Source organism: Gymnoscopelus microlampas (genome assembly GCF_963454915.1).
Source record: "Gymnoscopelus microlampas genome assembly, chromosome: 1".
NCBI lineage: Eukaryota > Metazoa > Chordata > Actinopteri > Myctophiformes > Myctophidae > Gymnoscopelus > Gymnoscopelus microlampas.
The window spans coordinates 40,632,133-40,657,600 of NC_139962.1; the positions used below are offsets into that span (position 1 = coordinate 40,632,133).

Consider the following 25,468-nt stretch of genomic DNA (forward strand, 5'->3'; position numbering starts at 1 on the left):
TTTCTACAAGACAAAATAAAATAAACATTGAAATGAGACAACTGTCACAGTTTTATTCCATAAAAACGAACAGGTTAAAATTATATACAACAGAAGCATGCAATAGAACTAATACTGGACATTTAACATGATCGAAAGGCCTTTAGGACGGAGTCAGATTATGACAAATAGTCATGGCTATATTGTGGTTTGCTTTGATAACCCAGACGTTCCCCGCAGATCAAACTCTGGATCAGCCACTCAGCAGACAGCAGTGGAAGCTTCTGGGACATCACACTCTCCTGGACTAACGGTGGACAGGCACGATCTGTGATCACAAGGTCAAACTTGCCGGTAGGGATATCTGAACGGAAGAAACATGCAAGATTTTACCAACAAATAAATATTGTCGTGCAGTGGTTCTCAACCTTTTCTGGATCAGGGCCCACCCATCTGACCACTGAAGCCGGAAGGCTGCCGTATTAAGTGGTCAGACGGGTGGGCCGCTTTGCATTTTCACAGGATGTCTATTTTAATGATCAATCAATTGATTGGGTTGTGTGGCTTGGATCAATGAAACATAGTAATGAGTATGTATATCACAATGAAAACTAACTTTAAGGTTTTAAAGACATTTTACACCAATATTTTAAATATTATATTATCATAGAAGTCCTGACGTCACTGCCAGTAGAGGGCGCATTCCGCAGGTTCATGGCTTTTAAAAGCATGAATTAATTCCATTTTCGCCAGAAACAGGCTGTATCAAATATGAATGAATATCATAAATGATGCAGAGCCACCCCCCTGACAAAAACGCCAGGGTGGTACGTTTATGTTTGGAACACAGTTCTTACATGACGTGATCTAAGATTCCCAAATAGGAATTTCAACACAAAAAATAAAGCCACGAAACCTGGAACAGCGCCCTCTACTGGCAGTGACATCAGACTTTGGTGCTCTATTAACTCTCAGTGCCAATGAAATAAAAAAAATATTGCAAACTGTGCCAGCATTTTTTTTTTTTTTTCAAAGTAAAAAAAAAAGTGCTTAGGAAGCGAGATACAGCCTTTTTCAGTTATAAGTTAAACAAGGAGTGGATGGAGCTGCACATCTTCAGATAATGATATCTTGGGTTCTGAACACTTTTTTCTTTTTTTTTTTTAAACTCGGGATTTTTCGTTCTGGCAGGGAGGGTATTCAGTAAAAACTCGGGATAACTCGGGGTCTGGCACTGAGAGAGTTAAAATCATAATTAGCGTTTTGCAAATTATTTGAGGGCCCACTCGCAATATCCTCACAGCCCACAGGTTGACAATCACTGTTCTAGTGCAAGGTACATGGTGGGGTGAGGTACATAGTGTGTTCCATACCAGAACCATCCTTATCTGCTTGGTAATGTTTTACAGTGGAAGCTCCACTCAGGGTAAGCAACTGCGACCATAGCTCCACTGGCTCCTCAAATACCAACAGGACCCGCAGGGCCTTGAATGGGTTTGCACGGGGATGCCTGTTAAAAAAAAAACACACACACACACACACACACGACCGAGAACTTTAACATTGATGAAGGGTTTAAGTAAGAAACCATGCTAGATATAATGTCTCAAATAAAACACAAATATCAGGTCAGGTCAATTATGCAATAGAACATGGTAGATCTTCTGGTAGATGACATCACAGCTTTGAATGTTCTGTTTCTAATCCGCGGTGGCGCTATAGCAAATGATTCGTACCGAGCCAATCGCACCGCTGAACCAACTGTTGTAAAGACATTAGAAATGATTGGAGGAGCATCGTACCATTCTACAATGCTGTCATCAGGGCCAACACCAGCAGGCAGCAGGTAGTTCCTGTAGTTGAGCAGCTTATTGTCCTTGCAGCAGTCTCGCACCCACATATGTGACACACAGGGCACACCACTGGCCACACACTGCAAGTACTTGCTAGTGCGACAGTGCTGGTCAGCAATGAGCAGGCTCTGATACGCTGCCTTGCACTGAAAAGGAAAGCCGTAACAGAGTGTCAGAAACGCATCCATATTTTACACCTGAAATGAATAAGGGGGGCTTAAAAATGGCCTCAAACTTGAGCTGTGCCTATGTAACAATGCCATAGAATGTTACACAGTTGTCTTAACCCAACATATTTAAGCCTCATTTATACTCAATAACTGATTTCATTTAAAAATGTAGGTGAATTAATTATGCTAAATGTACGCTTGATGACATCATTGAGCAACATTTCGATAGCGACTCTGGGACAGTGGAGCTGATGACGCTGGTTATTTTGTAGCTGCTAGTGTGAATGCACCAGGCCTTTGACTGAGAAGAACAGAGGACACAATCTCTGAGTCGTAAGACTCCAAAAGTCACACACCCATCGGCAAGTAGATGCGAAAACAGGAGATGGAAAGCACTGAATATTTTGCAAGGCATGTCATGTTTTTGGAGCTGTGTACGGACATCAATACAGCATTAATGTAAAGGTTTTAAACATTAAAATGTGCAATTATATGCATTTATTATATTGTAGACTAACAGTTTTATTTCAATTTAATGACAATTGCCTGTGAGCCAAAATACGTATATCAATATCTATCATTTTGAAGAAGGATAAATCTTATTTAGTACATAAATATGCCATTTAAAAAAGCTTTCCCTGGATTTCAATACAATTATTGTACAATTATACATTGTGATGATGCACTGTAATTGCACTGAGTTACTTGATGTGTATTAACTGAAATTATAAATTTACAACACAAGATGAGTTATACACAATCTTGGTTGACCCAGGCTCCATATAATCAATACACCCGATTTGTATGCCTAAGATGAAGTCCAGTTCCACACAGCACGTACCTGTTCTTCATTGAAGTCTGAAAGTATAAATCCTCCTCCAGCCTGCAGCTGGGACTCTGTGTAGCCTCTGTGGTATGGAGCAGTCTCCACGTATTCTAGTGAAGGATACAATGTCATGAAATCAGTGGGGGGCTGCACCAGGGGAATGCTATATGTCATAATCTATCAAAGGAGCCCCCACCCTCCCATCCTTCAAACCCGTTCTGAAAACCCACCTTTTCAGTATTTCTTTCCCCAGCTAACAGCACACCCCTTTTACTATTCCACTGTTGATTTTACTCCATTGACATAGTCTTTGTTTTTCCTAATAAAGTAGATTATTTTTTTGTTGTCCTTTTGGGTACTTAGACAAGTGCTATACAGTGTATATATATATACACACACGAGATATTATAATCACATCAACCCATCGAGCCAAAGCGTTTCTTTCTTACCTTCCTCATCATCACTAGTCAGCTTGTTAGACAGTCGGTCACACTCTGAGGATGCTGTCAGCATGAAGGCAAACCCCATGAAAAGAGAAGCATTTTGTGGCTGGGGGCCATGGGTCTGTGCCAGCAGGTCAGTGGACTGTCCAGGGATCTCCGGGGCACTATCAGATGTGTTACACACCCCCACACGCTGAGCTGAGGACGGGAACACACGCGTAAGCTAAAGCAAAAAAGGCTTGAACAGTAATAATCTGGGGGAAAACATTACTAAGGAAGCCATGGGCATTGAGTGAGTCAGTTAATGTAGAAAGTGGTTCAAAGCCAAGTACACCAGTGTAGAAAAACGCCTCCCATCATCCTGACACACGTGGACCAACACCAGCATAATACTAGTAACTGATTAGTAGTTACCAGGTCAGCCTCAGTAGAAGATGGACCCAGCAGCACAGGATGGACACAAGCAATATGGAGGTCAAATATGTCATACAAAATTACATATATTAAAAAATGTTCTACCAGTTCATCACACAAATAATATATTAAAAAACGTTCTACTTGTTCATCACACACAAATAAAATGACCAAATCTGGATACAAACAACACCTGAATTAAAACACAAAAATCCATGGTTGGAATATTGTTATAATTTTAATATAAATAAACAATTGATTTGAAGACCTGTTAAAATGTATAATGGAGTTCATGGTTAAAACAAGTCCATTCACAACAATGTTTAATGACATGACACATTTTAGCCCTGTTTAACTTCCTGTATTTCTCACCAAGCCACACATGGGGTTGTGCTTTGAAATCATGCACCTTAGCAATGCTATAGGGACCAGGTGGATTCAAATTGGGCGTGTCAGCGGGGATAATGGCATGTGATGTCACTTTTAGCCAACTACTGTTTTAAAAGGAGCTTAACATTTAGAACTTTGTGAAATGCACTTATTTGTCAAAGATGGTAACTCTGGAATCAATGTATAAAAGGTTGGCATAGGAAAACATTAAAACAGCTGAAAAATGTTTTTTTTTAATACTGGTGAAGAGCTTTAAGACTAATTCAAATCCCAGACATCTAAAATCAAATGCATAATAATTAAAATTCAGTCTGATTAAAAGCCTTCATTCTAACCAGGCTGGGGTAACAGTTCCGGGCTCAGTATGAAAATAAAATAAAAATAGTGAATGATGTGGGGTACGCTGGTAGCTGACCGGATATTGCACCGTCCCCAGTTGGATTCTGGCTGGACAGCTGCGGTTAACTCTCCTGCGTTGCAGCTCTCCAGCTGACAGAGAGACGGAATACTATTCACTTAGTTTTCCGTCTCTATCCTATCTAAATATATTAAAAACAAGAATATACAAATAAAAAATGGAACTACGTGTCCTAAAAGCCTGACATAACCAGACACTGCTGAGACAAGATCATAATTTAGGTGAGTCGGTCAGCATACCGGCTCTAGAGCCCGGCCCTCTGCGGCCTCTCTTGGATGGGGTCCTCCCGTCGGCCTCAGAACTCATTAGCTTCCTCTTCCCAGAAGGCCCCGCGGTACGAGGGCTAGTGGAGGAGTTGGCGCTGTGGTTCGGAGTAGACTGGTTTCCTGGCGTTCCTCCTGTACGCCTCCTCTTCCCCTCCACCAGGTTGTCTGAAAATCAAAGCATTTCAGTGGCACAGTCTTACTCCATTTGAAGTTTTCTATTTATTTGTTGACAAATATTTTATTTACAAATCACTTGAGACCAAATAAAGTGACATAGGGACTAGAATACTTTGCATTTGATTTTATAGTGTCTATGGATGTGACCAACTAAAGTAATGAGCCACTAGAGGTCACTGTTTACCGTAGCTTTTACAATGGCTGAGAGGCTAGTGAGGCACAACAAAGGGAGTGCCTCCACCCTCTCAGCCATTTGTAAAATCAAGGTAGTGGCTTATTGCTTTACTAAACGGTAATAAAAATTCACTACAGGAACAATTTCTACAAGAATGTAGTTACCAGCTTCCAGCACAAATCAGGAAGGGCTACTTCTTGGTTTACAAGGGAAGGGAAGTACTCGTTTTCATTAAGAGCCCCGCCCGAAGCCCCTCAGTCACTCAACGTCCTACAAATACAATAATCACATGTGGGCGGTGCTTAGAAGCCCTGCACAGCCCGGGCTTTGGTAAGGAAAACAAGCGATCCCCTACCCTTGTTCTCCTACGGGTGCGCTGAATCACGGCCAAGAAACAAATAATGCACCTGTGATTATCTGTTTTTTGCAACTCAGTGTGATAGGCATTTATATAAGTTGATTGATTGACCATCCAGTTCAGAAATTCAGAATATGCATGAAAGCGCTTATATTCCCAAGCCATAATGTTTCAAATGAGGCTTTAAAAATGTGATTACTTGACTATTCCTAGTGAATGTTGATGTTCATAGTTATAATTTGTTGTTTACTGTGTTGCTGAAATGTCGGCGAGAGGGGACAGCGTGGCTCATTTGAACATGCTGAAATCTTGCATCCTCCATGACCATTTCGCTATAAACCCAAATGCTACGAGGAGAAGGAGGTGCTCTTGTCTATCCAACTCTTCTCCTTGCACTGGGGTGATGTCTTCATAAATGGGTCATCATATTGGAAGTATTTCTGCTACCATAATCCATACGTGTTGCACAGTGCTTGCACAGTCAGCGTTTTATCAACCACTTTATTGTCATAGGTAACACAAAATAGTGTAAAGACTGATTAATATACAACGGTGTAACTCACTGAAAAAATAGCAGATAAAGCTCATAATGCATTGCACTCCTTAACATTTTCTCAAAAGTAAGTCTCTTAAATCACGAAGATGGGAGTTGCATCCTTCTTACCCAAGCTGATGTCAGAAGCCTTCGCCAATGGAGTGGAAGGCTCGTACGGCCCCAGACTGTGTTGCTCCCTCAGCTTGTTTCCCTGATCCAGTGATAGGATGATAGTGCTTCTGTTGTGCCATTGTTTGTTCCCCTCCCTCTCCACACAGTAGTACAACTCCTGATCCTCTGTTTTGTGGTCCTTCACAGTGCCTAAACACAAACAAATACACACAAATACCAACAATATTCAATATACACTGAGTGATTCAGTATCTTGGAATGTAAATGACCAACAGAGCACAATATAAGGATTCATGATGGTCCTTTGCCAAAGGCATTGCCATTTATTTTATTTGAGGTGTTATCAATGACGAGCCATGGTTCTAGTCGTCGGCAACACAATTCGTTTTTTTTATAACTACTAACTGTCATGTTTTTATAAGGTTAATTAACTGTGTGATAGAGGAGTTCAATACAGAAATCAGTTTGACTACTGCCGTCAATGTTGTTGATCCAATAGGCCTACTGATCATGGCCACACAAGTACTAACAAGTTTTGCCTGAATTCCCTGACACATACATACAGGTACCTGAAGAAGAGAGTATACATTTTTTTTTTTATCGTTATCTCATGAAAAGATCAGGATCAACAAATTATCCATCTTTATATATGAATTTATTTGCTAACATCTCTATGCTAAAAAAAAAAAACAATGACTGAATTAGTATGTTTGAGATTCCTGACATTATTATTATTTACGAATATCAAACCAGACACTAGCCACCAACTAGACTTTTCATTGAAAAAAAAAAAGTACTCAGGAGCCGAGATACAGAATTTTTAAGTTTTAAGTTAACAAGGAAGTGGACAGGAGTCTAGATCTTCTCTTTGGTCTTTGGGTAAAAAAAACATTTTTTTTAAATGAGTTAACTTGATCTAGGCAATCAAGTGATGGATTTGAAAAAACGAGTTAACTCGATCTAGGCAATCAATGTGTTAAGATTGCTTTGTGCTGACGCTCACCTTTGCTGAAGTACTCGCCCTCCAGCAAGGCGGTGACCTCCGTCTCCAGAGGAATGGGGTCACATAGAAGGATGTCCTTCCCCAGCACCTCGCACTCATGGCCGTCGTCAAACCGCAGGCGGAACCTCCCCTCGCCGGCGTCTCTGGTGATGCGACCGGAATAGAAGTAGGTGTTGGAGGACCACTTGGCCACCACCCGCAGCCCGACCAAACTGCTGCCAGCCGAGCCCGCTTCCTCCGGAGAGGACCTGAGGGAGTCGGAGTGGCTGGGGAGCTCGGCGTCCATGGGACTGTCTGGGAGGCCCGGGGGACTCACTAGGCGGGTGTAGGGCTCATCCTCCGATGAGGACTGGGGCTGGCCAGGGGTACTGACCCCCCGCATCCCACTAGTCCCACCGCCCCTTATACAGACAAAGAATGGGATGCAAGTTCAACTTCACACTGACAGAGACAGACTAGACAGAAATTAAACGCAGATGGAAATTAAACTACTCAAGAAGAGAGGATTAGTGAAAAGAGGAAAACCCGAAAGTGTTTTGCAGGGATAGTGTTTTGTCTCCAAGAGGAATAGTGTAGTTTTCTCAAGAATGTATATCTTGATAACATGATGTGTTGATCTGGATGTGTTACTTATTTTGTTGAATAAGTACAAAGCGAGCCCCCAGAAAGGACTCACCTGGATGGGGAGGATCGGGAGGATCGGGACGGAGGTCTACCCCTCCTGGCCCTTCCTCTGCCAGTCTGAGGGACGAGGGCCCGGGAAGGCGGGGTTCCAAAACCCCTGTCCTTAGTGACTGCTGACCTTGCCTTTTGCCCCCTGTGACCCCTCTGTTGATGCCCACCCCCCCTCCTGGGGATGCAGACACACAGAGGGCACAAATGGAGCCAGTCAGGTTGCCTAGACACTGATCTAGGGCCACTTACACAATAAAAGCCCCCACACAGCCCAACGAGCTACGAGGGGTGCCATTTGACCCTAGATTTGTGCCTGGGGGCAACATGTAACTGAGGCAGGCAGGATTTAATTAATCAGAGACTATGCATTAAGGAACCGAGATGTTAGCAGGGATGGGTATCGTCAGAAGTTTTATAATACTGCTCATTGATACTACTCTAGACTTCATAATTTGGTGAATTAACCAACATTTAAAGTAAAATGTCGACTGGTAGTGCGCCTTGTTGCTGCTGCATCACTAAAAAAACATTGACTTTTTCCCATCAAAACAGTAGCAATTGATTCTGATTGTAATAGTTGGGATGTTTTTCTTGTGAAAGAATGAATACATGCAGTCTAATAACGCTATCTATCAATCTAGCTACAGTCAATAAGCTTCAGGTAATAAATACAAAATGTCATACTTGCATCAAGACAAAAAACTTTGATGCATTTTACAACAGAACCATATCTTTGCTATATGGGGTAAAGGCTATTAACTAGCCTATTACAATGCAGCTCTCCGTTTGAGATCCCTTATCCCAAACGTTTTTATGTAAACGTTTTTACAAATACATTTGAAAATCAAATACTGATTGAAGCACCATTTGTCCAGGAGCTTATCTGTATATCAACTCCGACTAAATCAGGAAACGGTACCCATCCCTAGATGTTAGAAAGTTGGAAAAGACTGATCGATGTATCAGCATGCAACCAGTGGACAGAGACAAAGCAGAAGAGCAGAGTGACGGAGTGAAGGTTTACCGCACATGCTACCCTATAATCTAATCGTATAAGTGTCAGAGGGAGGTCCAAGGTGGAACAGTACCTGCTCCCTCGGCTGGGCCCTCGGCTCTGGGGCATGATGAAGTCAGGTCTAAGATGGCCGCCAGTGGTGCTGCTGGTGCCACTGGAGCTGCGCTGCAGGCTGGATGCCTTGGACGACAGAGAGCTGACATCCGCCAGGTCCCCAGAAGTTAATGAACTGCCCGTGCGGCATGGGGATACGTCACTGTCCATCACCTGGCAGTCCACCACAGGCTCCTCACTTTCCTGGAGATCGCACCAACATGTTTTTTAATTTTTTCAAGTAATCAAAAAGTGGAAGACCACAAGTAATAATAATAATGCATTTTATTTATAAAGCACTTTGCATTCTTGGGAATCTCAGAGTGCTACAGGGGTTTAAAAGCATGACATAAACAACATAGGAAACCAAAACAATTACATAGGACCCAGCTAGGCCAGACTAAAAGGGGCCACATTTTTAAAAATGTCAGTGGACTGTGGTGATCTCAGGTGATCGGGGATGGAATTCCACAGACACAGACAAGTCATATGTATTATCCACAAATTTAAAAATGTCATTACCTCAGTGACCTTACGGTCCACCTCTTTACCGTCCTCGTAATAAACATCTGTTATGATTCGCGTAACAGTGGTCCGCACTTCCTGGATGGTGCGCACATGTCTGCGATGGGTGGGGCCACTTCCAGTTCTTCTAAAGGAAGGGGTCTCTGCTTCACCCTGTGAGTCAAAGATAGTGTAGTGGATGGGTGTTAAAACAATACAAAATAAGAGTTCGCATTTTATAATCCTATATTAAAATTGTCTAATGGGAGGACCAGTCGGCCAGCTGGTGGACGGACCGCGTAGTCACGCTCATGTCAGTATGACTCGGCCATAACCATATAAGGAGTTCCCAATGCAGGTACGCCCAAATATGTGTGCTCTCTAACCTCGATGTGTCGTCATGGCATCAGGCGCAAACAAATCAGTCTGCTCCATATATGGAGCTCGGCGACATAGATGTGAGGGCCGCAAAGAGCCAAAAACTCTAGCCAAACTCTAGATGTGAGGGCCGCGTAGCCGCCTGAACCTCTAGTGTAAACAATCTGCACAAAGTTCTCCATACCCTGCTGGTTGGGGATCGGAAGCCTTGGGCATCAAGGCCGAGCGGCTGTGAGGCTGCCTTCTGACAGTGCTGGAAGAGAGACCCACATAAACGATAAGAGTAATCAAAAACATTGTCATGTGGAAATTATTTTGCTAACAGCTTAAAGAAATTAAAGGCACTGTTTTTCAACCTAATCTCGATGTATCCACGTGAACATCAAAAACTACGGCCAGTCTCCCCTCTGCCACTAGGGGCAATTGGCATGGATAATTTCTGGGTAGGATCAGACAGCAAAGTGCCACATCCAGAATGGGACAGAAACATTTTGTTTTTGAAACTGACAATAATCCAAAAAGTTGACTAAACATCCACAAACATGACAGTGAATTATTCCTTTAACAAAACTCTATGTGTGTGCTATAATTATAACATTATTGTAACAGTACATATACATATATATATATATATATAAATATATATAACATTATTTGTGATGTGTATCACCTGAATGTCGTAACATATCTCTTACCTTGGCAGGTGGACTAAGGATGATGGTGTCGTTGCTGTTCTCAAAGCTGGTTTGATGGGACTCTGCTCTATGTCCAACAGCCGTCCTGGTTGGAGTGGACGGCTCAGGGCTTTCACGCACCTCTCTCCCCCCAGCGGCAGCCCGTGGACCAGGTGTCAAGGGCTCCCTCCGTGGTGCTGGTGACGGCTCCTGGAGTGGGCTGGTGGGGGCTTCCTTCTGGCTGCTGGGAAGGCTTGTGCATCCCAGTGAAGATCTCTGAGAACTAGGGGTGAAACGATTAATACATTATTAGATTGTTGGAAAAATGAAGGCCCATGCCACGGCCTTTATACCATTGACTATGACTCACAGCAGTGGCAGTAAGTGGCAGTCTGCCCACCATTTCCCAAGCATATGTTTGTTTGATTTTTGAGGAAGCCATTGGATCCAGTTAATTTCCGTAGGTATGAAAATAAACTTGCAGTGACTTGAAACGTTCTTGATGTAGGTAATCAAACACGCTAAATATAATTGCTATTGTTATTTTTGGATGTGGTTATGTTATATTTGCATTTTAACCACAAAACCTAGCGTTCCTAATTAATGTATCTACCAATACATTTCAGGAATCTCTATATGTACGTCTGTTAGGGCTTGCACGATCAATGGAAAATAATTCAATTGTGATTTTAGCTCTGACAGTGATATAACCATTGAAACTTGGCAATTCATCTTACATCTTATTTTGTCCACTGTTGCACCTTGCCCTCATCTCCCCACCACTACACAAGGATTAACAACCAGAACATTGTACACATCTCTCCATCCATCAGGCTCACAGAGAAACAATAAAATCACAAAGACATTTACATACTATTGGACCAAAGATATGACCGAGAAGAAGCACAATGAGCAAAAGGCATTAAGAATATTATAAAATGTTTTTTTTTCAATAAAATCATCATGATTAATTGTGATGAATAATTGTGATTACAATATTCAGCAAATGGGCCGCTCCGAACGACCACACCCTGAATGGGCACTGTCACTGTGCTAGTCTTTTTTTTCCTATAACCTAAAGCATTTACCATAATTTTGTATTTGTTTACATTATTTTATTGTCATTTTATAGTTAATTGCATAGTTTAATCGAATAACTGTAATGACAATCAACTCGGAGCCTTACTGAGAACCATGCTGGACAATGAAGTAGGAGACATTAGGTTGACACCAGAATAAAACAAAGCATTTGCCCTAAACTAATATATTAACCAATACTGTAAGCAGAATTGGGCCGCCTTCCTTCTCATGGCAGAACTCTCGTGAAGAAAATGGATTTTAGCCCTATTTTTATCAAATGACCCAATAACTAGTGGTCTCCATGTGGACATTAAAATAAAACGGTATCTGTGTGCCTCTAATTAAGGTCACCATTAGCAATACAGCAGTGTAGCTCTAAAGAGTGGAGAGAGCTGGGCAGTTTTTAACGCCAATGCATGCACCTGGTATGCACGACCTTGCCATATTATAATGGGAGGGGGGAATGATGTAGTTTATCATATCTCAAGGGTTTACAAGATTCCAAAAATAACTGTCCAACCCACCCACAGAATGAAAAGTAGGTCTCTTCTACACTCTCTCTCTCTCTTGCACACACAGATATGGCCCAATGGATCTAGTTCAGTCTATTAAAATGCATTGCAAAGGGAGAGACCTTGTCATACTTGTCAAACTGCCGTTTGACAGGACCGACTAAAGCAGCTTAATAACTGGCTGACACTCAATACAAAGAGGATCATTCCTCATTGCAATAGAAAATGACCCAGAAACACACATACGCACAAGAAATACAACTTCAATGCCATTGAGTGCATTCTTGTAGCCAGTAGAGGGTGCCATTTTTACTTGGTGCCATTGTATCCTGGATGCAGCTTACATAGAAAATGAACTACTACAATTTCCTCAAATGGTAAATATTAAAAAATATTCAATATAATTTACACTCAAAACACTGGGTTCCAGTAACATCTATATCAGAGGTTGGCTGAATGAATATAACAGCAAAGCAGCATGAGCCCATTTGGTGCAGAAACCTCCCGACAGCGTGCGCCTTGCAAGCGCTGAAGAAAGTTTTTTTTTTAAACACACAAAAAACACTGCTGCTACAACTCCATCCCAGGGGAAACACTGGGTACATTATGGCTGCTGGAGTGTAAACTTGACTGAATAAGGCCCAAGGAAATTCGGCCATCAGCCGATTCAATTGCGAATATAAACGCAGCCCTAGTGTGTGTGTGTGTGTGTGTGTGTGTGTGTGTGTGTGTGTGTGTGTGTACGCATTTACCCGACAGGTGTAGTTGTGCCATCATGCTGGTTCTCTTCTTCCACCTCCAGCTGTCTGTGGACTTGTCTCACACGACTGAACACAGACGGACTGCCAAGGACACAGAGCAGTACATCAGTATTTCCCCATATAGAGGCTTAGTTGATGCAACCTTCATAATATCAAGTCAGTGCTGCCAGAAGAGTCCTCCGCCAGCTCAGAATACAAGGTTCACACAATGTGTCGTGGCTGCTTGTGCAGAGGCATAGAAGGCAATATGATCGTAATGAACACAGAAATACCTACACTGTACATGGGCAGACAGGATTCCCATGACAATGGACTAGACAATAACACACCATTATTAATCAATTTGACTTGTGTTATTTCACTTTTGGCTAGAAGCACCCTTACACCCTTACACTTGAAAACACTTATAGAGCATGTGTCATCTCTCTTTGATTCTTCTGAGGCCCCCAAATCAACATTATGCTCCTACTCCAGAAAATGTGTCAGTTAGTGCATTTAGTCAAGCACTTGTAGAAATGGAAATACTCCTATATAAAACTGCTCTGAAATCTAAAACTACTCTGAAATCTATCTTGAATGCTATAATACAGAGGGCAAAATAAACTCAAAACCTGATATTCAACATTCATTTTGGAAATGGCAGGAAGAGGGGTAAAAAAAGGCAGTTGTGCATATAGAAATAGCTGCAGGTTACCTGGTTACAGCCTTGGCAACAGTGGTAACCTTGACAACAGATCCTTCCTCATCTGACAGTGTCGGCTCTGGGAGAAAGATGTGTGTTAGTGAAACACTGATCTGAAATAATATCATCGCTGTCGGGCAGAACCCTCGTTATCTCCATATTTCCTAAATTAATGACCTATTTTATATTTTGTTGTAGTGTTACAGAAAAGGAGCGGCAAATAGCCGGTCTAGAAGCTCACAACACGTCATGATGAAACACATTGTGGACTTGTAGACATGCTCTTTTCAATTTGTTTAACAATGTTCACCTATAATTGCTTGCCCAAAATATGGAGGACAGATTGAAAATGGTTAAGTCTGTCTGTGGGTTTTATAAATAATTAACCAATCTCTTGTTAATACGAAGAGCTTGGGACTAAATAATAACTACATTGGATTGGAACACAGGTCCTTTTTTCCATTTCCTGAAACGGAAAGGTGTTGGACATACAAGGTTTCCACCTGACAGCAGACAATACGTAAATGATAAATTAGGCTGCAATGGATGCCATTTTTACACTTTTCAACTTGAACAGAAAAAGAACATGAACGCTGTGAAAGGCTCTGGCCTGGGTCATGATGATCATTTTGTGAAAGGCTCCTACTCTGCAGGCAGAAATGCTCTGAGCTGCCCTCCTCCACCGGGGTCACCAGTTTCATCCGTAAGCTCAGTTTCCCGTCTCCTTTTTCCGCTGTGTCCTCCCCGCTCTCTGCAGCCTCAATGTCACAGGTCGCCACAGTCGTCACTGCTGACACGTCACCCACAGCTGCTGGCTTCTCTAGGATATTTGATTAAAAAATAAAATGTCAAATAGAACAGCAACGTAAGACGATGCCGTTAAGGTTTTAGTATTCACAAGGCAAGGCAGACAGCACCGCGTGTGTCTGTACAAGTGTTATGTGAGAGAAAAGATGCCACGAGGTGGAGAGTTTGAGCCAGAGTGAAGGTAGATGGTAGAATTACAGCGCATTACATCACAGTGTGATACTCCACATCAGGTGGCCAGGTTTGTTGCGGTCTATAAGGGAAGGAAAACGGAACTCACCAATGGGAGTGCTGTGTCTTGGTGTCTGCTTTAGCTGGTTGATCAGAGGGGGCGTGGCACTCACAGCTGGACCAATCAGCTCCCCTTCTTTAGGAAGGGTGAAGTGGAAGGGAATTTCTGGACAGGACAGTGCATCACATTACAGACTCTCATCAGACATTTGTCTTCAAAGCAAGTTAATCTAGCGTTCTCCGAAAGTAGCTTTTGATATAGTGAACCTTGATATTTTTAATCTTTAAAAAAGTAATCAATAGAATAATCAATTAGATCGATAGTTGCAGCCCTAGTGCTGACCTAACCTCACACAAACTCCTCTCGCTTTAAAAGGCCGGTAAATTAGTCTGCATACTGCTATAATAGTACTCGACCCACCCACCTTACTTTGTCACCTTAGAATGCATCATACTAATTTCCCCTTATGGAAAAAAACAAACAAACTGCAGTGTTAACTTAACAGTGTAGCCCACATTGTTAGAGCCTTGGATTTCTCCACGTGAATCTTACCTCCAGAGCTGTCACTGAGGCTCTTGTCTTTGACTCCCTTTGCTTCAGGCCCCTTCCTCTCAGCCTGGGAGAGGCTACCGGGAGCCACGCGCACATTTTTAGACTGAGACCCGTGGCCGTTGGTGGACATAGACATTTTGCTTCCCGCTGGCTGAGAACTGCTCCTCTTCTGCTGTGTCGATGACAATGCATCCCCTTTCTCAAGCGGCCCAGGGCTTTTCTTGCTCTCAGACACCACAATGAGGCTGCTACCTTCCTCCATCCCTTCCATCTCCTCCTCCATGGGCTCAGGGGACAACACCTGGCTCTGGGAGAGAGCCAGGCCCAGAGCCGAGCTCTCAGGCCCCAATGTGTTCTCTCCTTCCTCCATCATCCCCTCCTCTTCTTCTCCAGCCTCATCTCCCTCATCCATCACATCTTGGTCTAGTGACAGCAGCTGACTGGGAGCAGGAGAGGATTGTCCACGCTTCAGTAGCGACTGAGTGTTTAACTCACTCCCCGTAACGTTCACCGAACTCCTGCTTGACGTCTGAGAGAACACAGACTGGGACATTGAGGCTAAACTACCACGTGCAGCCGGGGGGGTCTGCTGCACGCAGCTGCTGGCCAGTGCGTCTACCACGTCTGACTTGCCCTGAGTGCCGTGCACTTTGTTCGCACGGCTGCCCATTGGGCTCCCGCCACTGGCGGGACTTACATTCACATTCGTTACATTCCTAGCCATCTGCATAGATTCCTGCACTTCGGACCTCTGTGACGGAGCGCGTTCCTCCTTCCTGGCACCTTCACCACTGTGTTTCAAAGAGTCTGGGGCAGAGACAGCTTTGAGTTCGGCAGCCGTTTTCGGGGAGGGGGAGACCCCGTTGCGTTCGCTCCTCTGACTGCAGCGTGACATCACGGAGTCACTAGTGTCAATGCCGACCGCTTCGTCCAGCTCCTCTATCTGTGTGGCCTGGCTGTCATCCTCGGGCTGCACTGAGGCCAGCGGGGCCACAGTGCTGCTCTCTGTGTTCACAGTCAACCGCAAGGACAAAGTGGACGGATTTGACTCGATGGACGGCCTCGGCTTCTCGTCACGCAAGGATGGTGTCACCGGCTTCCTTTTTGTGTCTCGTGGAGCCACGCTGCTGCTCGCAGCTTCCTGGCTCTGAGTTGCGACAAACACATTCTGGGGGAAACACAGCAGAGATATTAATGATGTCATAAAGGGATTGGGTCTTGTTGTGTCATTAAAGGGCAACTTAGTCTATTCTTTAACCACTTAAACCAGCAATGTCAAACTCATGTTAGGTAATGCACCAGACTGTGCAAAATGCAACTTAATGTGGCCCAGACCAGCTGTCTCATGTCTCAGTCTCTGCTGTAGCTATTAAAAGTTTACCATACAAATTTAGTTTTAAGATTACATAGTTAGAAACCATTACTCACTCTCTCACACACACACACACACACACACACACACACACACACACACACACACACACACACACACACACACACACACACACACACACACACACACACACACACACACACACACACACACAGTGTGTGTTGCAGTGTCGACCTTTTTGGACAGCTCATATACAGCTATTTTCATGCTATCAGCACAGAAAAACTAAACTAAACACACCCACAATTATGACCTTGCATACATTATGACCTCCAGCTGCATTTAGGAAATCTGACATAATTCACTTCTCAGGTAAATGCAACAAAGGTAAATGCAACAAAACACGCCATTGTCCTCTTCACAAAAGAACGATAGGATATATTGAAGATGCTCTTTAACAATCCCAGTTGATAAAGTTTGTTCATACATGAGAGAACTCAGGCTGGGAGGGCAGAGAGAGTGTCTTCTCCAAAACAAAACCGGGCGAATTCTGGGACACAGGAGTGGATGCGGTTGGGCGTGGTTTGGATACAGCATCAGTTTCCATTGTCTCTTCTGCTTTTGACCCCGATTTGTCACCCGGGGGCAGCGACGTGTCCATTGGTTCATCAGCACCTGATGAATAAAAAACAATTAACTCTATTCTCCAAATAATATCCAGCAGGTCAACGTCAGCAGTTATTGAAGGTAGAAGGTGAACAGGTTATTACCTCCTTCAGCCTCTGGTCCAGTGGGTGAGTTGGGGACAATAAAAGGTGTTTGGCTCAAGAAGTCCTGGGTAGGGGCCACATAGTCAATTGAGCTCCTAGGGAGGAGATGGCATTAATAGATTAAATTAGGATTAGTCCAGGCTGTGGTCTCAAGCATAAAACTGGTATAGCATAGTAGTGCTCTTGTGGCTTACTGGGAAAGACTCTGCTGCACAAGAGTGCCCTGTCCAGAGAGATGCAGCAGTCTTAGGGTGTGGGCTGGTGTCAGTGGGTGCAAGCCCTGGTTATCCAGCTCTGACACAGTGCTGTCCACACCAGCACCTGAGAAAGATAAGACACAAAGGAAATGTCTACAAAATTCCACTGGCCTTCAGTCAACAGAGTATCCCTTTTGTATCTCTTTTTTCTTTGGAAAGAATTAGCCATGCCCATGGATTTTAACATGTTCATCAGGAGGACACAATTGTTAAGCACCTTTTCTCACACAACACACAGGGTAAGAACCAAATCAAGATAGATAAGGAAAAATAAAAGATAAAGTAAGAAAAAGAGCTGCTGGCCCACGAAATCTGCTCTGCGGCTTTGAATAAGTGACTGTTGCCTTATTATAGACTCCAAAACGATAAGTGATAACTCTTCTTCTTTTTTTTTTACAAATGTTTTATTGGAAAATGATTGCAAGAGACAAACAAACATATAAAGGAGACAAACAAAACCAAAGGAAACAAAAACAAGACAAGACAAAAAGGCTGCATTCTACAATTGTTACAGTTATTACTGTTCGAAGTGATAACTTTTTAAAGCTGCCGAGCAAAAAGAACAACTGGTGAGCAGCACTAATTAGCTGTGCAGAAGATGCTGCTGTGTTACAACAATGACCCACCTGTCTTATCAGCAGCATCAAACAGGTCCTCCTGTGAAGACAGAACCTCAGAATCCTGATGGTCCTCAGTAGTGCGGAAACCTTGGGAGTGAAGCAGAGCCTGGACCCTCATTTCTCTAACTGACTGGAGCAAAGGCTCAGAGGAGCTACTGGACGTCACCTCAGATCTGGAGTAAACACATGTTTTTCATTACTACAATAATATACACTGTAGTATAATATTTGTATTCATCTTCAGCTTGCAAATGTTTTCCCCATCCGCTCTGTTGAGGAAGCTCGAAGTACAAGAACTTCACTGCCTGAAATGTTGCTACAGCTGTGTAGTGTGTACAGTAGGTGCACATGAAAATAAAACGCATTGAAACACACAGAGCACAAAAACACAAGCAAATTTCTGTATACCTTGTTGATTTGTTATCTTGTCTCCCTGAAGTACTGATGCCGACCGTTTGCTCAGCTGTTGGGATACAAAACAGGTGTAAATCACATTTGTCTTAGTTTTCTTTTCTTTTTTGCCAATGGGTTCCCAGATTGGTCTTCGTGTTACTTCAGCGACCGCTGAAGTAACATTTGACACAGACATGCTAGTAGGAATGTTCTGTTCAGATGCTGCAAGCAACACTAAATAATAGATTTGTAAGCACCCAAACTGCCATTCTGCCTCAGGTGTAATTGGGATTTTTGTTAAATTTGCACATACAATTATGAATTTCACTAGCAGGGGTCACAGCACAACATCAGTGCTTTGTAGTGGACAGCAGCAGGTAGGGCTGCAGTGTCTTGGACAGGGGACAGACAAACTGGCTGCCTCTCAAACACCAGTTACCCCTCCTGGCCTTCATGGATGCACATGCCATCCCTTTCATGTCACCAATGCTAATGTTCTCCAGATCAGTAGTTCTCAAAGTGGGCTCTGGGTTCCTTGAGGGGGTTCCAAATGGACCATTACAGGTAGGGATGTCCGATTTTATCGGCCTCCCGATATTATCGGCCGATATTAGCATAAAAATTGATATCGGGAAAATATCGGTATCGGTTTTTGAAAAAAAAAAAAAAAATTTTTTTTTTTTTTTTTTTTTTTTTTTGCTTTATAAATAAGTTACAGGAGTTCTTACTGTATATGGTGTGTGTGATATGAAATTTGAGCTTACCCTAATCACAATAATCCCCGCATATATCGGTATCGGTTGATATCGGTATCGGTAATTAAGAGTTGGACAATATCGGTATATCGGTTATCGGTAAAAAAGCCAATATCGGACAACCCTAATTACAGGTCTGTAACTCTGTACAATGGGTCCATTTGGTTACATTTGTACGCTCTCAAGAATTATGGGGGTCTTTGAAATCAAGAAGTTTGAGAACCACTGCTCTAGAATTCAAAGCTAAATCAATTCCTACATGATCTGGCACAAAACGAAATGGAGTATCCCAAACAGTCTGGTTACCTGGCTTGTTGTGCCTCTCACTGTCTGTCTGAGGAACTGTAATGTCTCCTTTCACCTCTGGGGTGTTCTCCACTTCACCACCCAGACCCTGGCTCTCCGAAAGCTCAAGAAAACCAAATTGAGATGTTCCCCCTGAAAAGCATGGATACATTTACATTGAGACATTTGAATTAAGAAAACATGAAATACTAAGCACACAGAGAACACCAGTCATTACATTCTGAAAAGAAAAGGTGCTAAACTGGACAAAATATATCTCACTGCACAATAATGGCTTTTACCTTCAGACTGAGCACATCGTGTTGTGGAATCTGCTCTAGAATCCATACTGGTGTCCTTTGATGCACCGCTAGAAGCAAAACAGAATCAGAGAACTTCTTCAGTATTTGACCAAATCCTTACTGTCAGGAAGAAACCTGGCATCTCTAACGTGTCTCCATGGGATGCGTTGTGAGCTTGTTGATCTGCTATTTTTGAACAATTTTGAAAATGTTCACATGTAATGACATGGCTAAAATAAGGATGACAGATTTAAAGTGGTTACGTCTGTCTGTGGGTTTTATATATATATATTTAACCAATGAAAAGTATTAAGCAGAGCGTGAGTGTTAGTATGCAAAATGTGTATATATATATATATATATATATATATATATATATATATATATATATATATATGTTTAAGAGCTGCCAGGTCTAGTGATTAGGATATTCATTGCCCAGTTAATTGCATAGAATGTGTATATGATCTAGGTTCGGTAAAGGTCGGCCTATAATTGGTACCACATGTTGACCCTAGATGAATACAAAGAATCCGGTGTGACTGGCTGAGCTGATCAATGTTGTGTGAGGAAAGTATACATAACCCCGGTATTCTCAATGTTCTTTGGAGAACTCCCCGGATTGATCCGTACAATAAACTGACACAGAGAAGGACTTCTTGACTCCTGTTTACATTTCTTTTACCAGTGCCATACCATGACGGATTGGTATTATCAGTGAGACTAAATAATAGCTACATTTAATCAATTTGGAACACTCCTGAAAGTTAACGGTTTTGAACCGTTTTGGACATACAGGGTTTCCACCGACAGCGATGAAATGGATCATTCACTAGCTATCAGAAAACACCTACTAGTAGCAACATACATTTTCTTATTTGGAAGTGGGCAGACGCTTATCACTTGACTTTCCTCCTCAGGTGCTGGACAGACATTAGTTGGACCTGCAACAGCTAAAAAGAGATTGATTGTTAGTATGTTGGATTGACATACGATTCAAATAGACACACAAACTATCAGTGTTTCCAGATTGTGAGAGAGAAATAAGCAACTAGATCTATGAAAACAAGCCCAAAAGAAGCGACTAGGCCACATGAGCATCGGCTATTTTCTAATAAGTTCTTGGGAAAAAAGTGTAACATTTTGACAACACAAATCTGGTACAGGGGTCACAAAATACTTTTAGATGGGGGTCCGTGGACAAACACATATTAATCTGGGGGTCCTTTCTTTCCAGGAAAATGTTGAAGAACCACTGGTTTAAACAACATTTAGGAAACAAGCCCAAATAAAGCAACTAAACTTTAGAAACAAGCCCAAAACAAACGCAACCCGCAACTACCAATATTCACAAGCAACTTAACAGAAAAACAAGCCCAAAGTTGCTTATAATAAGCAGACATGGCAACACTGCTAACTATCCCTTTTACAGAGAAACGCACAGACCTGGTCCAGACTGGCTGCAGCTCTGGGATCTCTCCAATTGGCTGTCTATCTGAGAGGATCTGCTTCCAGCTGGTGATGATATCAGTTCCTATTAGAGACAAAAAGGTTGATACAACAACACATTGTTCAACGAAATAGAAGAAATGCTGCAAACCATAACCTTAATACACATTCCACCTCGTTATATCGTGTTTATGTACAGGATAGTATCTATTAAAAAAAAAGGTGCACACACACAAAATGTTTACGTTGTGCATAGTCAAAAATCAATAAAGAATAGATAGAAAGATATGGTTGTTTGTATATAGGATGATGTGTGGGGTTAGAAGTTTTTTTTTTTTTTAGTCTTTTTGCAGGCACCTTTACCACTGTACCACCCAAGTGCCCTTACTGATGCCCTATTTTGGAATTATTGGCTTAGGAATACTATAAAAACAAAAAAAATCTCCATGAAATCAATGCTTCATGGGGTGTGTAATTGATAGAAAATAAGTACTTTTTTTGGGTGAACAACTCCTTTAAATGATAGACCCTACGAATAAAGGGAGCACATTCTATTCAGAGCTGCTGCACAATTATCAGATGATAGCATAACATCTACACATAGACATGTGAAAAATCTCACAAATCTGACTTAGATGAACTGTCTACGCCTGAAATGTCAGACAAGCAGAGGAGCAGCAGACCCTAGAAAGTTACTACACCCTTTGTTGTCGCCGCGACGCAATCACGTGGTTCATGGGCGTGCTCAGGACGGATTTAAAGGGATTTTCACTTTCACACATGTTTGAAAGAAAAATATCCCTTTAACATTGACACTACAGTAGCATGAATGGAACTACTGGTCGCCCGATAGCAAACGTTACTTACGAATTGTTATTCTCTGAGCACACCGTAACAAATTACAAATAAATTGATGATTAAATATGCGTAAGTTCTTAAGTCTCATCGTAACTCTCTCTCGGTCGCTCTGGTCTGGATAAAAGACATACCTTTATTTTACCGACAGTTTGGTTTGTGCGATCAATAGCCTACTACATCAAATGTTTAGCGTCGTCGTCGTGTTACAGATAACTGCAAACACTACAGTGCTCTTGCAAGTTGCAACGTCGTAACGGCAATATTACCAGTGGTGGAAAAAGTACTAAAAAAATTGTTTTAACTTAAAGTAAAAGTATCAATACTGCAATATAGAAATACTCTGTTACAAGTAAAAGTCTAGAATTAAAAATGTACTTGAGTAAAAGTGCATAAGTATTGGTATCAAAATAAAGTAGAAAGTACTCATTGTGCAGAAAGTCCCAGTTCAAGTTTTCAAATGTATAAACATCTTTTGCAAATAGCAGATCTACAAGCTAGCTCACAATGTGTCACTTTGTGAGCTTGTAGATCAGCTATTTTCAAATAGCCAAAGTTTAAATAGGGTTATTAATGTTTTCAATCTACGAGAGTTGTAGGGTTCACCCCCCATGGACACAGGGACTAACAGCACTATGCCCCGTAGACACTCCAAACATGTACAAAGTGAAAATAAAGGTGCTTACCCCCACTCCCCAAATGTTAACTCTCGCTACGGGGTAGTAGTTTAATGTAATAATCCATATCTTTCAGTAAAGAAGTGTTTTAATGCCGTCTGTGCCCGAACGCCATTTTTTCACCCTCGTTTACTTCCCGTTTACATTGAGTGTAATTCCGGGTTTCACCAGATGGGCGCGTCACTACTGCCCATTGGGAACTTAGCGACAGAATCGGCCACAGACGGCATTAAAACGCTTCTTTATTGAAATATATGGATTATTATATCAAACTACTACCCCGTAGCGACAGTTAACATTTGGGGCTTAGGGGTAAGTACCTTTATTTTCAATTTGTACATGTTTGGAGTGTCTACAGGGTATAGTGCTGAAAGTCCCTGTGTCCATGGGGGTGAACCCTACAACTCTCGTAGATTGAAAACGTCAGAATCATAAATACGTCTACGAGAGTTGTATTCTACAGCTAAAGATGACCATAGATAGATAGTTACCAGGACAGGGCTGTGGGAGGTGGGCTGCAGGCTGGACAGGCGCCTAGACAGCAGCGCCCGGTAGCTGCTCTCCGGGTCGTCCTCCAGGGCAACACTGTCCGGCTGAGAGTCCTCCACGATCAGACAGGGGTTCTCAGGCTGAGGCAGGCTGGAGTCCAGCTCACTTCCACCGGGATCCATGAGATCTGATCAAGTAGTTGCAGCAGGGCCAGGCCAACGAAACGGACCGCTGGGTGTGCAGATGGTTGTATTAACGGTCGAAGAGGATCAATGTTAGGCTGCACAATCAACACTTATTTATCCAGAACCACAAATCAACTGCCATTTGCATTTGTCAACTGTTTAACAGGCTAGTCGGCGCTAGCATGTTAGCTCAACTCTGTTTGTCCACAATCCACATTTTCACACAATGCACTGCATGCTCCGCCCAGATTAACACACGTTTCCAATTGGTTGTGTACAGAATTTAGGAACTAGGAAGTGCATTGAACCAGTTATTTATCCATCCATGGTCTGAACTCCGTGCAGTCGTTCGTGCACTGCAGTGACTCACTGAACTAAGTAATCGAAGACGAAGAGAAGAAATTCCTCCCCCACACCTCCACCGACCGGACCAGGCAGGAATGTATCCCAGTCGCAAACAAATCGAATGGATCAGTTGGCTCTGGAATGGAATGGATGGACCAGCGTTGCCAGATTGTGTGAGAGAAATAAGCAGCCAGGTCTCGGAAAACAAGCCCAAAAGAAGCGACTAGGTCACCTTGCATTGGCTATTTGAAAATAGCTTACATAATGCGACGCGTTGTGTGAGCTTGTAGATGTGCAATTTTCAAACAACTTTGAAATAAAATGTGGAATATTCTTTTTAAACATTCTAACAACACAAATGCTCCCTGGCAGAAAACATTATCATGACAATATTAGCGAACCACTGGTTTGGATAATAATTCAAACATGTGGAAGCAAGCCTAAATAAGCACGTAGGCCTACACTTTAGAAACAAGCCCCAAAAAACGCAACTCGCAACTAACCAATAATTTACAAGCAACTTTACAGAAAAATAAGCCCAATATCGCTTATAATAAGCGGACATGGCAACACTGAGATGGACCCACCCACCCGACCGTCACATAAACACAATTTAACATATTGCGCGGCAAAACTGTCTGGAAGGGATTTGATTGGTTCAACAGCGACAAGACGTCACGTTAACATGAAAAATGACCACTATCTATTTACAAAATGATTTGTGCCATAACAGTGAAAAGCACAAATATAAACGTTCAAATTCTTCTTAAAATGATCTTGTTTTCGAGTAATTGAGTACAAAGGACCTCAATGGAAACAAGCCATAGGCTTTCTTGGGTTTAAAATCCTCTTAGCAGACCTTTTTTGCAAACTGCTAATAAAGTATTCAATCAATCAATCAATGAATCCCAGTCACCCATTTCCCAAATGGATGTACACAGTGTGCAATTATGAAGTGTGGAGTCTCTAGACTTCCACACCTGCAGTGGTTCTAGAGCAGCTAAACAGACTTTTAATATTTTGGACAAAATAGCCAATTTCAAAACGAGGTGCCCAGATGTCCCTAGTGCCCACCTATCCTGTTACCATAAAGACCAGAAACATCAGCTCTTAACAGACAGAAGAATAACAATAATTATCATATAGGTCAGGTTTGTTTCATGTCTAATTTCTTTATTTAAGCTTTTTGTTGCAAATTAATTCTGATGTGCTCATATTTTAAAGAATACCCACAAACCAGTGTAATAAAATGCAACAATATGTTTCAGTAGCCAATTATCCCAGCCTCCATCAATAACAACAATACCGTTTCTCTCACATGGTAGCCTACAGGGGTTCTCAACCTGTGGGTCGGGGGGGTCCCCACATGATTTGTTTGGGGGGGTCCCCAGATGACAGTGAAGTAACAGTTTTATGACTTTTTTGACCTTTTTAATACCTCAAAAAGAAAGAAAGCAAAAATACTATTACTGCATCAAAAGTAACCAAGAAACTATAAAACTGGTCAAACATTGGCCAAATTGTCAAATGATATAAGAAAGAGGCAAAAATTGAAAATAGCCAATCTACAATCTCACAATTGCGAGGCGTTGTGAGCTTGTAGATCTGCTATTTTCACAATATTTATCTGTTGAACCAAAAATGTAATG

General features: G+C 42.2%; 1 protein-coding gene across 2 annotated transcripts; it reads right to left on the reverse strand.

The window, feature by feature from the left end:
- Nucleotides 1-31: 31 nt before the first annotated feature.
- Nucleotides 32-23,943, reverse strand: tp53bp1 (tumor protein p53 binding protein, 1). 2 transcript variants are annotated; one of them, XM_084057458.1, is made up of 27 exons: nucleotides 23,292-23,943; nucleotides 21,266-21,353; nucleotides 20,688-20,772; nucleotides 19,820-19,887; nucleotides 19,539-19,670; nucleotides 18,493-18,547; nucleotides 18,091-18,257; nucleotides 17,402-17,528; nucleotides 17,208-17,302; nucleotides 16,925-17,112; nucleotides 15,105-16,272; nucleotides 14,601-14,717; nucleotides 14,160-14,333; nucleotides 13,526-13,592; nucleotides 12,823-12,912; nucleotides 10,500-10,761; nucleotides 9,989-10,057; nucleotides 9,445-9,600; nucleotides 8,903-9,126; nucleotides 7,140-7,540; nucleotides 6,134-6,325; nucleotides 4,733-4,924; nucleotides 3,278-3,469; nucleotides 2,844-2,938; nucleotides 1,782-1,978; nucleotides 1,353-1,489; nucleotides 32-343 (listed from the first exon to the last, which is right to left on the reverse strand). In XM_084057458.1, exons 1-27 carry the CDS (start codon nucleotides 23,469-23,471, stop codon nucleotides 159-161), a joined length of 5,103 nt encoding a protein of 1,700 aa, XP_083913584.1. In that variant the 5' UTR covers nucleotides 23,472-23,943; the 3' UTR covers nucleotides 32-158. The 2 variants fall into 2 exon arrangements, with proteins under 2 accessions (XP_083913584.1, XP_083913585.1); XM_084057459.1 differs by lacking the exon at nucleotides 9,989-10,057.
- Nucleotides 23,944-25,468: the final 1,525 nt, after the last annotated feature.

Coding starts and splice junctions, on each gene's coding strand:
- tp53bp1 (XM_084057458.1), bottom strand. CDS start 23,471: ATGGATCCCGGTGGAAGTGAGCTGGACTCCAGCCTGCCTCAGCCTGAG. Junction 10,762..12,822: donor GGCACAACTACACCTGTCGG/GTAAATGCGTAC, acceptor TTTCACCCCTAG/TTCTCAGAGATCTTCACTGG. Junction 9,127..9,444: donor TGGACCGTAAGGTCACTGAG/GTAATGACATTT, acceptor TGCGATCTCCAG/GAAAGTGAGGAGCCTGTGGT.